Source organism: Oncorhynchus nerka, linkage group LG17 (assembly GCF_034236695.1).
Source record: "Oncorhynchus nerka isolate Pitt River linkage group LG17, Oner_Uvic_2.0, whole genome shotgun sequence".
Taxonomy (NCBI): Eukaryota; Metazoa; Chordata; class Actinopteri; order Salmoniformes; family Salmonidae; genus Oncorhynchus; species Oncorhynchus nerka.
In genome coordinates, this window is record NC_088412.1 from 23,225,100 (window position 1) to 23,243,710 (window position 18,611).

Genomic DNA, 18,611 nt, shown 5'->3' on the forward strand with positions numbered 1-18,611 from the left:
AGCATATTTTGTTTTGTCAACATTTGGAAAGTTTACTGATTTGCTATTACCATCGTGACATTTTTTATCCGACCTGTACTTTATATCTATAAAAAGGTTGGCTGGAAACCTGGCTTGTGTCAATTCTTACCTTTCAATTTTCGCACATTTAAGTAACTATTTCCGAGTTCCCAGTTGTTTTGAACGCCGCATAAAATACTGTAAGGAAGTGGGAAGGAGGGATCAGTGGCGTGGTGCACTGAGAGTGTTGCGTTGGTTTGTCAGACGCCTCAACTAATATAAAAACTTTTTATTTTTCAGTCCGTAACCAAAATATGCGGGCAAAGGGCGTAATAGTTTTAACACTGTGGCCGATTGAGATAATTAGAGTCTGAGTTCGGAAGACATCTTTGGGATTTCAAAATTGCATTCCTAGGTAACAGCATTTGTGGGCAGGTAGGGAAGTAGCTTCCGGAAGAACTCGCGATACAGGTTGGCAGTTTGCATACGGCACTCGTAAAGTAAGTTTTGAAGCAAGTTTTTAATCAAATACAGAAGGAAAAATGACGGATTTTAGAAAAAAGAAGCTGTATGTCTTCGTGGACGTGCTGTGCGTGGTAGTGGGTAAGTACAGTAGCTACAGTGTATCAATTTCACACTGCGCCTGAACAAAGACAGGATTATATACTAGGCAGGCTACGTAATCAGATCTATTCACATACAGTCATTGGGACTACCGTGTCCGTGCCTCGGTAACATTGATTTTAATTTTAGACTGATGAAAATCCATTGGACATGAAATGGAAAAGGTTTACAGATTGTTACCAACATAATATTCCTCCTCGTGGTTAATGTATGTGGCAAATGCCAACGTCTTTACTGTATATTTAACTGATTTAGTCACTTTTGATTACATAGTTGAGTCGAACTGTCGGCCTACTCTTCATTAAAAAAATAGAAAGTTCAAATATGTGCGCCCAAGAGACAATTCTTATAAAGCTGGCGGACTGTGAAAGAGTCAGATTTAAGTTTTTGTGTTAACACTTTCTCCAGTTCATACTGATTTTAACACAGTAGTAGAGAATAAAATGGGAGTAGCTTGTTTTTAATGCCAGCCTGTCTGCTCCAGACCATCACCACTTACAAACATGCACATTTGTCCAGATGACATGATGCGATATTAAATTGCACCATGGGAAAATAGGAAAGGCTCATTTGCATCATGGGCTTTTACTTTTTGTAATGAATTTCAGTATACTCAATATTTGTTTGTGGAAATGTAATATGTGCATGACAGACCAGCTACTTCAATACTGAGTTAGTTCTATATGAATTCTGGCTGGGAATTTAAAGTGCAGACTGTCAATGAATCAATGAAGATAAATGATAGGGCAGTGCAAATGTACAAGTGGACAGTGGTTTGAGGTGAAGCTATAGCAATACAATCAGTACCAGTCAAAAGTTTGGGCACACCTACTTATTCAAGTGTTTTTCTTTATTTTTACTATTTTCTACATTGTAGAATAATAGTGAATAAATCAAAACTATGAAATAACACATATGGAATCATGTATTACCAACAAATGTGTTTTTATATATTTTATAGTTGAGATACTTCAAAGTAGCCACACTTTGCCTTGGTGACAGCTTTGCACACTCTTGGCATTCTCTCAACCACCTTCATGAAGTAATCACCTGGAATGCATTTCAATTAACAGGTGTGCCTTGTTAAAAGTTCATTTGTGTTTTTTTTTCTTAATGCATTTGAGCCAATCAGTTGTGTTGTGACAAGGTAGGGGTGGTACAGAAGATAGCTCTATTTAGTAAAAGACCAAGTCCATATTATGGCAAGAACAGCTCAAATAAGCGAAGAGAGAGGACAGTCCATCATTACTTTAAGACATGACGGTCAGTTAATTGTGAACATTTCAAGAACTTCAAATGCAGTCTCAAAAACCATCAAGCGCTATGATGAAACTGGCTCTCATGAGGACCGCCACAGGAAAGGAAGACCCAGAGTTACCTCTGCTGCAGTGGATAAGTTCACTAGAGTTAACTGCACCTCAGATTGCAGCCCAAATAAATTCACACAGCTCATGTAACAGACACATCTCAACATTAACTGTTAAGAGGAGACCGTGTGAATCAGGCCTTCATGGTTGAATTGCTGCAAGGAAACCACTACTAAAGGACACCAATAAGAAGAGACTTGCTTGGGCCAAGAAACACAAGCAATGGACATTAGACAGGTGAAAATCTGTCCTTTGGTCTGATCAGTCCAAATGTGAGATTTTTGTTTCCAACCGCCGTGTCTTTGTGAGATGCAGAGAAGGTGAACGGATGATCTCTGTATGTGTGGTTCCCACCGTGAAGCGTGGAGGAGGAGGTATGATGGTATGGGGAAGCTTTGCTGTTGACACTGTCTGTGATTTATTTAGAATTCAAGGCACATTTAACCAGCATGGCTACCACAGCATTCTGCAACGATACACCATCGGGTTTGGGCTTAGTGGGACCATCATTTGTTTTTCAACAGGACAATGACCCAACACACCTCCAGGCTGTGTAAGGGCTATTTGACCAAGAAGGAGAGTGATGGAGTGCTGCATCAATGACCTGGCCTCTACAATCACCCAACCTTACCCTACACCGGCCAAACCCGGACGACGCTGAGCCAATTGTGCGGTGCCCTATGGGACTCCCAATCACGGCCGGTTTTGATACAGCCTGGATTCAAACCAGGGTGTCTGTAGTGACGCCCCTAGCACTGAGATGCAGTGCCTTAGACCACTGCGCCACTCGGGAGCCTGAATTGAGATGGTTTGGGATGAGTTGGACCGCAGAGTGAAGGAAAAGCAGCCAACAAATGCTCAGCATATGTGGGAAGTCCTTCAAGACTGTTGGAAAAGCATTATAGGTGAAGCTGGTTTTGAGAGAATGCCAAGAGTGTGCAAAGCTGTCACCAAGGCAAAGGGTGGCTATTTTGAAGAAACTCAAATATTAAATATGTTTTGATTTGTTTAAGACTTGGGAGTTTGGAAACACTGCTTAGCGGTAGGTTTTCCATCTGTCAAGGCTCCAATGTGGGGGTGTTGTTACACAGGGGGTGTATGATAACTGATAACTGCACTTACACTTGGCAGACTGATTGCGTAATGGTCTGGCCTTTAGCAGCACATTCCCATGTTGTTGTTCAGTGTGGTGTGAGAGAAGAGGAGAGCAGAATGGGTAATGCCTGTTGGGACCTGCTTCAGGGCAGCATCCCCAGGCTTTCAGGATATGATCCATTCCACCATGAGATTTCAGCAGTGAGTACATCAAACCGACTGCTACATAGAGAGAGTCTGGCTGGCCCCCCTAATGAACTCTAAAGCCCACCATGTCACGAGTCTTGTCTTAAATTCTCACGGTCAAATTTAGATCATCCACCTCACTTCTTGCACCCTCCAAAGAAAGGAGAAGTAAGTCATATCCACGCTCCTGATCTTCGCAATTAATCGTTTTTTTAGACACAGGATACACTAGTTATGGTGTGGCTTTTGTTCCACCTCCAAAATTGATTGAAATCCACTCTACTGTCCAAGCCTGAAGGACATACATTGCTAGAAGTAAAAATACAACTGAATCTCTACCATGGGGAAGTTGATATAAAGGGAGGGTGCAGTGATGTGGTCTGTAGTTTAATTATTAGAAGGTTACTGTGAAGTGTGAATGAATGGTATTGCAATGGTTATGCAACAAGTCAGAACTACATTCCCCAGGGTTAACCTCTGATGTAGGCTATTACATTTAAATGACATTACACTAAGCTCTGTAGATATTATAATCAGAGTAATATAACTGGTAAATTCTTATCCTTCCCAGGGCTTTGCCCATGTCAAACTATGAAAAGCTGGTGTGGCAGGTGAGGTGTGTGTTATTAACCATGGGTCATTTCCATTTTTAAAGGAGCCATGAGCACCAGCATATGAAGTTCATATGAGCATATCAAATTGGGTGTGAAATGAAAGCTAAGAGTCTGTATTTTTGGCAAATGAAGGCATAGATACATTTTTCAACCATTTTCCATGTAAAACAATTGTAATGGCTTTGATTTCTGGTCAAACAGATGGAAAAGGAATCTTAGAAAACATCTTCAAGAAAAAGTCTTCAAAGGTTTTAGAAATACATCCAAACACAATAATGTTGAAGAAAGACCCCTGCCAACTAATATCAACACTTCTATTTCGTTTTGGAGAATTTATTTTCCTTCTGTAAATTTATGAAACATTGCCTTGTGCCTTGCAATTCTATTACCAAAAACCTGCATATCATTAAGATATTTTCAAAAGTCTCATGATTAGAGGGAGGGTTATGAAAGTTCACAAAGTAACAAGTAAAGGTAGACCTACCAATTTGTTATAGTGTTTTTACTGATATCAATATTGGTTTGAGTTATTAAGCGAACCAAACTAAATTATGTTACCAAATCAGTAAAAATGACTGAAAAATCATTAACGGAATTACTGCAATTGAATTGGCTACAATAGGAGATGATAGTAGTCACAAACCACAGTTGGGTAACCTGCTACTGTCCTCCCTTCCACTGGCATACTGTTTATGTTCAGTTTATAAAGCCAGGGTGAAAACTGTCCGGACAACCCATCCGCTCTCTCTCTTTGCCTCTCTCTCTCTCTTTCTCGTCTCTCTCTTTCTCGTCTCTCTCTTTCTCTCTTTCTCTTTCTCTCTTTCTATCTCTCTCTTTCTCTCTTTTTCATCTCTCTCTTTCTCATCTCTCTCTTTCTCATCTCTCATCTCTCTCTTTCTATCTCTCTCATCTATCTCTTTCTCATCTCTCTTTATCATCTCTCTCATCTCTCTTTCTATCTTTCTATCTCTCATCTATCTCTTTCTCTCTTTCTCATCTCTCTCTTTCTCATCTCTCTCTTTCTCTTTCTCTCTTTCTCATCTTTCAATTCAATTCAATTCAAGGGCTTTATTGGCATGGGAAACATGTGTTAACATTGCCAAAGCAAGTGAGGTAGACAACATACAAAGTGAATATATATAAAGTGAAAAACAACAAAAATTAACAGTAAACATTACACATACAGAAGTTTCAAAACAGTAAAGACATTACAAATGTCATATTATATATATATATATACAATGTACAAATAGTTAAAGGACACAAGATAAAATGAATAAGCATAAATATGGGTTGTATTTACAATGGTGTTTGTTCTTCACTGGTTGCCCTTTTCTTGTGGCAACAGGTCACAAATATTGCTGCTGTGATGGCACACTGTGGAATTTCACCCAAAAGATATGGGAGTTTTTCAAAATTGGATTTGTTTTCGAATTCTTTGTGGATCTGTGTAATCTGGGGGAAATATGTCTCTCTAATATGGTCATACATTGGGCAGGAGGTTAGGAAGTGCAGCTCAGTTTCCACCTCATTTTGTGGGCAGTGAGCACATAGCCTGTCTTCTCTTGAGAGCCATGTCTTTCTCTTTCTCTCTTTCTCATCTCTCTCTTTCTCTCTTTCTCATCTCTCTCTTTCTCATCTCTCTTTCTATCTATCTCTTTCTCTCTTTCTCATCTCTCTCTTTCTCATCTTTCTCTCTTTCTCTCTCTTTCTCATCTTTCTCTCTCTCTTTCTCATCTCTTTCTCATCTCTCTCTTTCTCATCTCTCTTTCTCATCTCTCTCTTTCTCATCTCTCTCTTTCTCATCTCTCTCTTTCTCTCTTTCTCATCTCTCTCTTTCTCTCTTTCTCGTTCTCATTTCTCTCTTTCTCTCTTTCTCGTTCTCATTTCTCTCTTTCTCATCTCTCTTTTTCTCATTTCTCTCTTTCTCATCTTTCTTTCTCTCTTTCTCATCTTTCTCATCTCTCTCTTTCTCATCTTTCTCATCTCTCTCTTTCTCATCTTTCTCATCTCTCTCATCTTTCTCATCTCTCTCTTTCTCTCTCATCTTTCTCATCTCTCTCTTTCTCTCTCTTCTCTCTTTCTCATCTCTCTCTTCTCTCTCTTCTCTCATCTCTCTTTCTCATCTCTCTTTCTCTCTCTTTCTCTCTCTCTTTCTCATCTCTCTTTCTCTCTCTTTCTCTCTCTCTTTCTCATCTCTCTTTCTCACTCTTTCTCATCTCTCTTTCTCATCTCTCTTTCTCATCTTTCTCATCTTTCTCATCTCTCTTTCTCATCTCTCTCTTTCTCATCTCTCTTTCTCATCTCTCTCTTTCTCATCTTTCTCATCTCTCTCTTTCTCATCTTTCTCATCTCTCTCTCTCTTTCTCATCTCTCTCATCTCATCTCTCTCTCTCTCTTTCTCTCTCTCTCTTTCTCATCTCTCTCTTTCTCATCTCTCTTTCATCTCTCTTTCTCTCTTTCTCCAGTTAATGTTACCTCTCTCTCTCAAGTTAATGTTACCTCTCCTCTCTTACTGACACCTACCCAGCATGAGCCCCCTCTCTTTCCATTTGCTGTAACCAGCATCCCTACCAACTGAGCACTGACCGACACCGGACATCCATGGACGTTGAAAAGTAGTTGATTTGATTTCAACATCCACAGACGTTGTTTTTTAGTCCGGTCCGGAACAGCCGTGATTTGGCCCAAACGTGGACGTGAACCAATCATAGACGTCTATTTCACAAGTTTGGTCATCACAGTACAGTCGTGTATAGTACTGTAGAGCACCCTAGAGTTTTGTACAGAAAAAGGAACTCTACTGAACTGTACTGACCTCTACTTTACTGTGATGTACTGTGCTGTTCAAACAGTGTGAAACAAAGATGTCTATGATTGGTTGAGATTAGGTCCGAAACAACCAAATTTGGGCTTGTTTGTGGGCGGAGCTCATTACAATAATAGCCATATATGCAAAGGATTATGTTGCATATTTCTACCTTTATGTTCCTGTTTAGGATACAGCACCATGAAGAGAATGACATTCATATCCATAATTATGCATTTCTGTGTAGTACAGATCAGGGATCCATGATTGAATTCCGTTACTGTAGTTCAGTAACCAAAATAGATGATTTAAAGCTCAAGGTGTCATGTCATAGCTGACATCCCATTCTTTCTGCAAACATCTTTGAATCTAAAAGGGATACTTCGGAATTTTGGAAATGAAGCCCTTTATCTACTTCTCCAGAGTCAGCTGAATTCATGGACACTATTTTTATGTCTTTGCTTCCAGTATGAAGGAAGTTTGCATTAGCTCGCAAAACTACCTCTAACTAGTGTTACCATGGACTTCCAGTCATTGCGCGATCTACTAGCAGCTACCATAGACTTCCAGTCATTGCGCTATCTACTAGCAGCTACCATAGACTTCCAGTCATTGCGCTATCTACTAGCAGCTACCATAGACTTCCAGTCATTGCGCTATCTACTAGCAGCTACCATAGACTTCCAGCTACCATAGACTTCCAGTCATTGCGCTATCTACTAGCAGCTACCATAGACTTCCAGTCATTGCGCTATCTACTAGCAGCTACCATAGACTTCCAGTCATTGCGCTATCTACTAGCAGCTACCATAGACTTCCAGTCATTGCGCTATCTACTAGCAGCTACCATAGACTTCCAGTCATTGCGCTATCTACTAGCAGCTACCATAGACTTAGTCTACTAGCAGCTACCATAGACTTCCAGTCATTGCTACTATCTACTAGCAGCTACCAGCAGCTACCATAGACTTCCAGTCATTGCAAATACTGTTTTATACTAGCAAAAGACTTCAGTCATTGGTCTACTAGCAGCTACCATATTCCAGTCATTGTTTTTAGACTTCCAAACTTTGAAATTAATGACTTTTTGTTTGGCTCCAGCAAATAATTCCATTTTTAAACTTTGAAATTAATGTTTTTTGTTTGGCTCAGCATAATTCCATTATTGTGGAATTGCCCCATGACAAAGAGGCAGTTTCAAAGTCACTAGTTGGAGTCCTCACAAGGCCCCTGCTTTACAACCCATGCTAGGATTTCACTGTGGAATTAGATGTTCCTCAGACAATAAGACTCTATGCTTCAGAGAGCTTTCTCTCTCATGTTTATGTCCTAGATGGCCTCTGCGGCTAGTAAGTAATCTGTAGTTACCAATTTTTTGGGATACTCAAATATCTGACCTAGTTTAGGCTTGAGTTTGACATTCAATATAGGCTCCTCACTCCCACCCCTCTCAAACCCTCTAACCCTCTTTTTGTCCCTCCCTCTCTTCTGTCTGTAAACCTACACTCAGCACAAATAGACAGTGGGTGTTGGCTGGGGTTAACCTCTCCCTGTCTGAAGTTTTCATAGGTAGCACTACAGAGAGACCAGCAGAGCAGAATAACAGTCTACATTTTCAGCTGTACTCACCACATACTCTCTCCAGAGCTGAGAGGCTATGAGTGAGTGTGACTCAGTTAGGCCTCCACATACATACTACTGGACCCCCAGGGTCTTGGCACAGCTGCAGAGGGACACAAGAAGGAATCAGCTGGTTTAGAATGGGACTTGAGGAGACTTTTTTTTTTTTTTCACTCAAACTCAGTGGCACAGCAATGCAAATCAGAGTATCCCTGGCACTTCTGAGGAAATGAGTGCAAGACAGCAAAGGAAATGCTTTGTGATCAGTTAAGAACTCACAATGTCTTTTCTCCAACTCAATCATCAAGTTTTCTGATGACACCACAGTGGTAGGCCTGAATACCAACAGCGATGAGACAGCCTACAGGGAAGAGGTGAAGGCCCTGCTGGAGTGGTGCCAGGAAAATAACCTCTTTCCTCAACATCAACCAAATGAAGGAGCTGATGGTGGACTTCAGGAGACAGCAGAGGGAGCACACCCCCATCCAGATCGACAAGGCCACAGTGGAGAGGTTGAAAAGCTTGAAGTTCCTCCGTGCACATCACTGACAACCTGAAATGGTCCATTCACACAGTGTGGTGACACATCACTGACAACCTGAAATGGTCCATTCACACAGACAGTGTGGTGACACATCACTGACAACCTGAAATGGTCAATTCACACAGACAGTGTGGTGACACATCACTGACAACCTGAAATGGTCAATTCACACAGACAGTGTGGTGACACATCGCTGACAACCTGAAATGGTCCATTCACACAGACAGTGTGGTGACATCACTGACAACCTGAAATGGTCCATTCACACAGACAGTGTGGTGACATCACTGACAACCTGAAATGGTCAATTCACACAGACAGTGTGGTGACATCACTGACAACCTGAAATGGTCCATTCACACAGACAGTGTGGTGACATCACTGACAACCTGAAATGGTCAATTCACACAGACAGTGTGGTGACACATCGCTGACAACCTGAAATGGTCCATTCACACAGACAGTGTGGTGACACATCGCTGACAACCTGAAATGGTCCATTCACACAGTGTGGTGACACACCACTGACAACCTGAAATGGTCCATTCACACAGTGTGGTGACACATCACTGACAACCTGAAATGGTCAATTCACACAGACAGTGTGGTGACATCACTGACAACCTGAAATGGTCCATTCACACAGTGTGGTGACACACCACTGACAACCTGAAATGGTCCATTCACACAGTGTGGTGACACATCACTGACAACCTGAAATGGTCAATTCACACAGACAGTGTGGTGACATCACTGACAACCTGAAATGGTCCATTCACACAGACAGTGTGGTGACATCACTGACAACCTGAAATGGTCCATTCACACAGACAGTGTGGTGACATCACTGACAACCTGAAATGGTCCATTCACACAGACAGTGTGGTGACACATCGCTGACAACCTGAAATGGTCCATTCACACAGACAGTGTGGTGACACATCACTGACAACCTGAAATGGTCCATTCACACAGACAGTGTGGTGACATCACTGACAACCTGAAATGGTCCATTCACACAGACAGTGTGGTGACATCACTGACAACCTGAAATGGAGGCACACTGCTTGGCCTCCAGGTCATCTACAACACCCGGTGTCACAGCCACCCGAAACACAGCCTGTTCACCCTGCTACCATCTAGAAGGCAGAGACAGTACAGGTTCTTCAAAGCTGGGACCGAGAGACTGAAAAATATCTTATTTCGCCAGGCCGTCAGACTGTTAAACAGTCACCACTAGCCGGCCTTCACCCAGTACACTGATCAGTCTCTGACATCCCATTTGGTTATAAAGCAACAAATTTGAGGTTTTGGAATGGCCCAGTCAAAGTCCAGACCTAATTCCAATTGAGATGTTGTGGCAGGAATTGAAACGAGCAGGTCATGCTTGAAAACCCACAAATGTCGCTGAGTTGCGCATGGAAGAGTGGGACAAAATTCCTCCACAGCGACTTGGGAAACTGATCAATAAGTACAGGAAGTGTTTGGTTGGAGTCATTGCAGCTAAAGGTGACGCAACATGTTATTGAGTGTAAGGGGGCAATTACTTTATCACACAGGTGTTGAGTTACATGACTTTGTGAAATAAGGATGTAATTGTTGTATTATTTTTTCCCCTTTTATATATTTATATATATTAGATTTTGGTTGAAGATCTGATTACATTCTGTAAAAAAAAATATGCAAAAGTAGAGAATTAGTATGTGGGCGCAAACTTTTTCACAGCACTAAACTACTGCTGTACACACCTTTTCTATTCATATACTGTCCTTACTATCTATTCACACCATTACATACATATATACATTGAGTGGACAAAACCGGATACTGAGTTTGTCAGCATTTCCATTCTGTTTTCAATCGGCTTGCAAGGTGTGAACATTCCTACCAATAGGATTTTGTATTGAATGGCTGTGTGTGTGGAGACAGATTTCATGTCATACTGTCTAAAACATTCCCAGCTGTACAGTAACGACAGCCATGCACACGGTAGCCCTCAAGAACAAGTTTATTTTTATTAGGAATGTATGTCCATGTACACTGAGTATACAAAACATTAAGGTCACCTGCTCTTTCCATGACATAGACTGACCAGGTGAAAGCTATGATCCCTTATTGATGGCACTTGTTAAATCCACTTCAATCAGTGTAGATAAAGGGGAGGAGACAGGTTAAATAATGATTTTTAAGCCTTGAGACAACAGACATGGATTGTGTATGTGTGCCATTCAGAGGGTGAATGGACAAGACACAATATTTAAGTGCCTTTGAACTGTGTATGATAGTAGGTGCCAGGCGCACTGGTTTGTGTCAAGAACTGCAATTCTGCTGGGTGTTTCCTGCTCAACAGTTTCCCGTGTGTATCAAGAATGGTCCACCACCCAAAGAACATGCTACCAATTTGACACAACTGTGGGAGTATTGGAGTCAACATAGGCCAGCATCCCCGAGGAACGCTTTTGACACCTTGTAGAATCCATCCCCTGACAAATTGAGGCTGTTCTGTGGGCAAATAGTGGTGCAACTCAATATTAGGAAGGTGTTCTTAATGTTTTGTACAGTCAGTGTATATATTTATATTCTGGTCTCTGACATTGCTCGTTCTGATATTTCTTCATTTGTGTGTATTGTTAGGTATTACTGCACTGTTGAAGCTAGAAAAATAAGCATTTCGCTGCACCTGTGATAACATTTGCAAAATATGTGTATGCGGCCAATAAAATGATATTTGAATCTTAGTGCCACCGGTAAGAAAGCTTTTCTATCTGTGTTAAATAGGATAGTACTGGAAAAATGTTGGGAAAAAGATTTTACTCAATAAAATATGTTCCCATGTTCTTTGACCTGACTGCCCTGGAGTTTGTAGTGGTTGAAAGAGGCTTGTGAAGGAAATGATGAAGCTGTCTCCAGGGATTCAGGACTCTCATCCAGATTGGTTGGGAAAAGGCATTGTCATGAGTTCTCCAACTGTTTCCACTCAATGAGAGATGTACTGATGACAGCAGAGGGAATAATGCTCCCAGGACAGTTATGTTCTGGAATCTGAAGGCATTTCACTAAACAGAGTAGAATAGGTGGACAAACACACGTAGATGAGTTTGTTTAGTGAGGTATTACAACATAAATTTCGCAACCAATGACCATAAGCACTACATTTTAAGGATTTGATACTATTAGGTTAAATGGAATGGAGAAGAGTACCTTAAATAGTTTCTTAACCATGGGTCTACAAATATCTATAGCTCCCAGATGTATAATCAAAATGTGTCGTCTGGTCTATTCGTTTGATCTAAGTAAAGTCAGACTATTCCCCAGACCAGATTTAACTGCCCTCCATCCGCACTGCTTGGTGCTCAGAATGCGTAAATGATGAGAACGAGAGAAAGGGGATTAGAAAGCAATGGGTAGCTGGATTTGGTGTGACTGATTGGGGAAGTCGGGTGTTTCTAGTGTGAATTAGAATTCTCGATCCAAATGCAGAAGTTGTATGCTCAGCGCATACCTTCCACATTAGTCAGTCTAGCCTGCCAGAGAGGACCGCGCAGAGTAGACTGGGCCTGGGAGAAGGGCCCTAGTCCACACACTACACAGTGAGGGAAGAAGACACTGAGAGAAGTTGAATGGCTCTGCACAGTCTACGCAAACAGAGCTGACGTAGGTCCATTTTCATTGTGTTCACAAAATTCAGCCAAACAAATGTACGTTGAACTACGTAGAGAACGACACAGATGGACCTCCGCCAGCTCCATTTCTGTAGACTTGGTAGAGAGGAGTGAGAGTTGAGGAAAGGGCGTAGATGGACTGGCGAAGGAGGAACAGAGTAGAGGCACTGAATGTGAGACTGAGAGGAGAGTGGCTGGAGAGAAAAAAGTCACTGGATGACCGACCCTCAGTGTAGAAAGACAGGCCATCCAATCCCAGTGTTCAAGCATGTGGCCCAGCTGTGACTCTGTAGGAAGGCCGCCTCTCCAGTCTGAACCAGTCAGGTCACATCTAGGGCTGTTGGGGTGACAGTGTTACTGTAAAATTCTAGATGACTGTCGAGTCACAGTAATCTCCTCTTGTGCATTCTTGTACCTTTTTTATTGACCTTTTTATTTCAGTATTTGCACTGTCTCTATGCACACTCACAGGGCCCTATACACTCTCTCACACATAAACACTCCAACAAACACTCACTCCATCAACTGCTCACTCACACATAATAATGCACATACATTTATACTGACTCTACATACCTGCACACCCACTCACATACAAGCTGCTGCTACTCTGTTTATCTTCTATCCTGCTGCCTAGTCACCTTACCCCTATACATATCTACCTCCATCACTCTAGTATCCCTGTCCCCTTACCCCTATACATATCTACCTCCATCACTCTAGTATTTACATTTACCCCTAACATATTACCTCCATCACTCTAGTATCCCTGTCACCTTACCCCTATACATATCTACCTCCATCACTCTAGTATCCCTGTCCCTTACCCCTATACATATCTACCTCCATCACTCTAGTATCCCTGTCCCCTTACCCCTATACATATCTACCTCCATCACTCTAGTATCCCTGTCACCTTACCCCTATACATATCTACCTCCATCACTCTAGTATCCCTGTCCCCTTACCCCTATACATATCTACCTCCATCACTCTAGTATCCCTGTCCCCTTACCCCTATACATATCTACCTCCATCACTCTAGTATCCCTGTCCCTTACCCTATACATATCTACCTCCATCACTCTAGTATCCCTGTCACCTTACCCCTATACATATCTACCTCCATCACTCTAGTATCCCTGTCCCCCTTACCCCTATACATATCTACCTCCATCACTCTAGTATCCCTGTCCCCTTACCCCTATACATATCTACCTCCATCACTCTAGTATCCCTGTCCCCTTACCCCTATACATATCTACCTCCATCACTCTAGTATCCCTGTCCCCTTACCCCTATACATATCTACCTCCATCACTCTAGTATCCCTGTCTCCTTACCCCTATACATATCTACATCACTCTAGTATCCCTGTCACCTTACCCCTATACATATCTAACTCCATCACTCTAGTATCCCTGTCACCTTACCCCTATACATATCTACCTCCATCACTCTAGTATCCCTGTCCCCTTACCCTATACATATCTACCTCCATCACTCTAGTATCCCTGTCCCCTTACCCCTATACATATCTACCTCCATCACTCTAGTATCCCTGTCCCCTTACCCCTATACATATCTACCTCCATCACTCTAGTATCCCTGTCACCTTACCCCTATACATATCTACCTCCATCACTCTAGTATCCCTGTCCCCTTACCCCTATACATATCTACCTCCATCACTCTAGTATCCCTGTCACCTTACCCCTATACATATCTACCTCCATCACTCTAGTATCCCTGTCCCCTTACCCTATACATATCTACCTCCATCACTCTAGTAACCCTGTCACCTTACCCCTATACATATCTACCTCCATCACTCTAGTATCCCTGTCCCCTTACCCCTATACCATCTACTCCATCACTCTAGTATCCCTGTCCCCTTACCCCTATACATATCTACCTCCATCACTCTAGTATCCTGTCCCCTTACCCTATACATATCTACCTCCATCACTCTAGTAACCCTGTCACCTTACCCTTTACAAATCTACCTCCATCACTCTAGTATCCCTGTCACCTTACCCCTATACATATCTACCTCCATCACTCTAGTATCCCTGTCACCTTACCCCTATACATATCTACCTCCATCACTCTAGTATCCCTGTCCCCTTACCCCTATACATATCTACCTCCATCACTCTAGTATCCCTGTCCCCTTACCCCTATACATATCTACCTCCATCACTCTAGTATCCCTGTCCCTTACCCCTATACATATCTACCTCCATCACTCCCCTGTCACCTCCCTACTATCTACCTCCATCACTCTAGTATCCCTGTCCCCTTACCCCTATACATATCTACCTCCATCACTCTAGTATCCCTGTCCCTTACCCCTATACATATCTACCTCCATCACTCTAGTATCCCTGTCCCCTTACCCCTATACATATCTACCTCCATCACTCTAGTATCCCTGTCCCCTTACCCCTATACATATCTACCTCCATCACTCTAGTATCCCTGTCCCCTTACCCCTATACATATCTACCTCCATCACTCTAGTATCCCTGTCCCCTTACCCCTATACATATCTACCTCCATCACTCTAGTAGTGTCACCTTACCCTATACATATCTACCTCCATCACTCTAGTATCCCTGTCCCTTACCCCTATACATATCTACCTCCATCACTCTAGTATCCCTGTCCCTTACCCCTATACATATCTACCTCCATCACTCTAGTATCCCTGTCCCCCCCATATCTACCTCCATCACTCTAGTAACCCTGTCACCTTACCCCTATACATATCTACTCCATCACTCTAGTATCCCTGTCCCCTTACCCCTATACATATCTACCTCCATCACTCTAGTATCCCTGTCCCCTTACCCCTATACATATCTACCTCCATCACTCTAGTAACCCTGTCACCTTACCCTATACATATCTACCTCCATCACTCTAGTATCCCTGTCCCTCCCCTATACATATCTACCTCCATCACTCTAGTAACCCTGTCACCTTACCCTTTACATATCTACCTCCATCACTCTAGTATCCCTGTCACCTTACCCCTATACATATCTACCTCCATCACTCTAGTATCCCTGTCCCCTTACCCCTATACATATCTACCTCCATCACTCTAGTATCCCTGTCACCTTACCCCTATACATATCTACCTCCATCACTCTAGTATCCCTGTCCCCTTACCCCTATACATATCTACCTCCATCACTCTAGTATCCCTGTCCCCTTACCCCTATACATATCTACCTCCATCACTCTAGTATCCCTGTCCCCCCCTATACATATCTACCTCCATCACTCTAGTATCCCTGTCCCCTTACCCCTATACATATCTACCTCCATCACTCTAGTATTTACATTTAAGTCATTTAGCAGACGCTCTTATCCAGAGCGACTTATCCCTGTCACCTTACCCTATACATATCTACCTCCATCACTCTAGTATCCCTGTCCCCTTACCCCTATACATATCTACCTCCATCACTCTAGTATCCCTGTCACCTTACCCCTATACATATCTACCTCCATCACTCTAGTATCCCTGTCCCCTTACCCCTATACATATCTACCTCCATCACTCTAGTATCCCTGTCCCTTACCCCTATACATATCTACCTCCATCACTCTAGTATCCCTGTCCCCTTACCCTATACATATCTACCTCCATCACTCTAGTATTTACATTTACATTTAAGTCATTTAGCCGCTCTTATCCAGAGCGACTTATCCCTATACATACATATCTACCTCCATCACTCTAGTATCCCTGTCCCCTTACCCCTATACATATCTACCTCCATCACTCTAGTATCCCTGTCACCTTACCCCTATACATATCTACCTCCATCACTCTAGTATCCCTGTCCCCTTACCCCCTATACATATCTACCTCCATCACTCTAGTATCCCTGTCCCCTTACCCCTATACATATCTACCTCCATCACTCTAGTATTTACATTTACATTTAAGTCAGACGCTATCCAGAGCGACTGTCACCTTACCCCTATACATATCTACCTCCATCACTCTAGTATCCCTGTCACCTTACCCCTATACATATCTACCTCCATCACTCTAGTATCCCTGTCCCCTTACCCCTATACATATCTACCCATCACTCTAGTATCCCTGTCCCCTTACCCCTATACATATCTACTCCATCACTCTAGTATCCCTGTCCCTTACCCCTATACATATCTACCTCCATCACTCTAGTCATTTACATTTAAGTCATTTAGCAGACGCTCTTATCCAGAGCGACTTATCCCTGTCACCTTACCCCTATACATATCTACCTCCATCACTCTAGTATCCCTGTCCCCTTACCCCTATACATATCTACCTCCATCACTCTAGTATCCCTGTCACCTTACCCCTATACATATCTACCTCCATCACTCTAGTATCCCTGTCCCCTTACCCCTATACATATCTACCTCCATCACTCTAGTATCCCTGTCCCCTTACCCCTATACATATCTACCTCCATCACTCTAGTATTTACATTTACATTTAAGTCATTTAGCTCCAGAGCGACTTATCCCTGTCACCTTACCCCTATACATATCTACCTCCATCACTCTAGTATCCCTGTCCCCTTACCCCTATACATATCTACCTCCATCACTCTAGTATCCTGTCACCTACCCCTATACATATCTACCTCCATCACTCTAGTATCCCTGTCCCCTTACCCCTATACATATCTACCTCCATCACTCTAGTATCCCTGTCCCCTTACCCCTATACATATCTACCTCCATCACTCTAGTATCCCTGTCCCCTTACCCCTATACATATCTACCTCCATCACTCTAGTATCCCTGTCCCTTACCCCTATACATATCTACCTCCATCACTCTAGTATCCCTGTCCCCTTACCCCTATACATATCTACCTCCATCACTCTAGTATCCCTGTCCCCTTACCCCTATACATATCTACCTCCATCACTCTAGTATCCCTGTCCCCTTACCCCTATACATATCTACCTCCATCACTCTAGTATCCCTGTCCCCTTACCCCTATACATATCTACCTCCATCACTCTAGTATCCCTGTCCCCTTACCCCTATACATATCTACCTACTCCCTGTCCCCTTACCCCCTATACATATCCTCCATCACTAGTAACCCTGTCACCTTACTACCCTATACATATCTACCTCCATCACTCTAGTATCCCTGTCCCCTTACCCCTATACATATCTACCTCCATCACTCTAGTATCCCTGTCCCCTTACCCCTATACATATCTACCTCCATCACTCTAGTATCCCTGTCCCCTTACCCCTATACATATCTACCTCCATCACTCTAGTAACCCTGTCACCTTACCCCTATACATATCTACCTCCATCACTCTAGTATCCCTGTCCCCTTACCCCTATACATATCTACCTCCATCACTCTAGTATCCCTGTCCCCTTACCCCTATACATATCTACCTCCATCACTCTAGTAACCCTGTCACCTTACCCCTATACATATCTACCTCCATCACTCTAGTATCCCTGTCCCCTTACCCCTATACATATCTACCTCCATCACTCTAGTAACCCTGTCACCTTACCCTTTTACATATCTACCTCCATCACTCTAGTATCCCTGTCACCTTACCCCTATACATATCTACCTCCATCACTCTAGTATCCCTGTCCCCTTACCCCTATACATATCTACCTCCATCACTCTAGTATCCCTGTCACCTTACCCTTATACATATCTACCTCCATCACTCTAGTATCCCTGTCACCTTACCCCTATACATATCTACCTCCATCACTCTAGTATCCCTGTCACCTTACCCCTATACATATCTACCTCCATCACTCTAGTATCCCTGTCACCTTACCCCTATACATATCTACCTCCATCACTCTAGTATCCCTGTCCCCTTACCCCTATACATATCTACCTCCATCACTCTAGTATCCCTGTCCCCTTACCCCTATACATATCTACCTCCATCACTCTAGTATCCCTGTCCCCTTACCCCTATACATATCTACCTCCATCACTCTAGTATTTACATTTAAGTCATTTAGCAGACGCTCTTATCCAGAGCGACTTATCCCTGTCACCTTACCCTATAC

At 42.6% G+C, this 18,611-nt stretch overlaps 1 protein-coding gene across 1 annotated transcript in view; it reads left to right on the forward strand.

The window, feature by feature from the left end:
* The first annotated feature begins 205 nt into the window (after positions 1-205).
* LOC115145460 (phospholipid phosphatase 2-like) overlaps positions 206-18,611 on the forward strand; it is a 43,736-nt gene continuing 25,330 nt past the window's right edge. Inside the window, exon 1 of the mRNA XM_029686992.2 lies at positions 206-603. Coding sequence (XP_029542852.1) covers positions 543-603 — 61 coding nt within the window. The 5' untranslated portion in view covers positions 206-542. The remainder of the gene's footprint in view (positions 604-18,611) is intronic.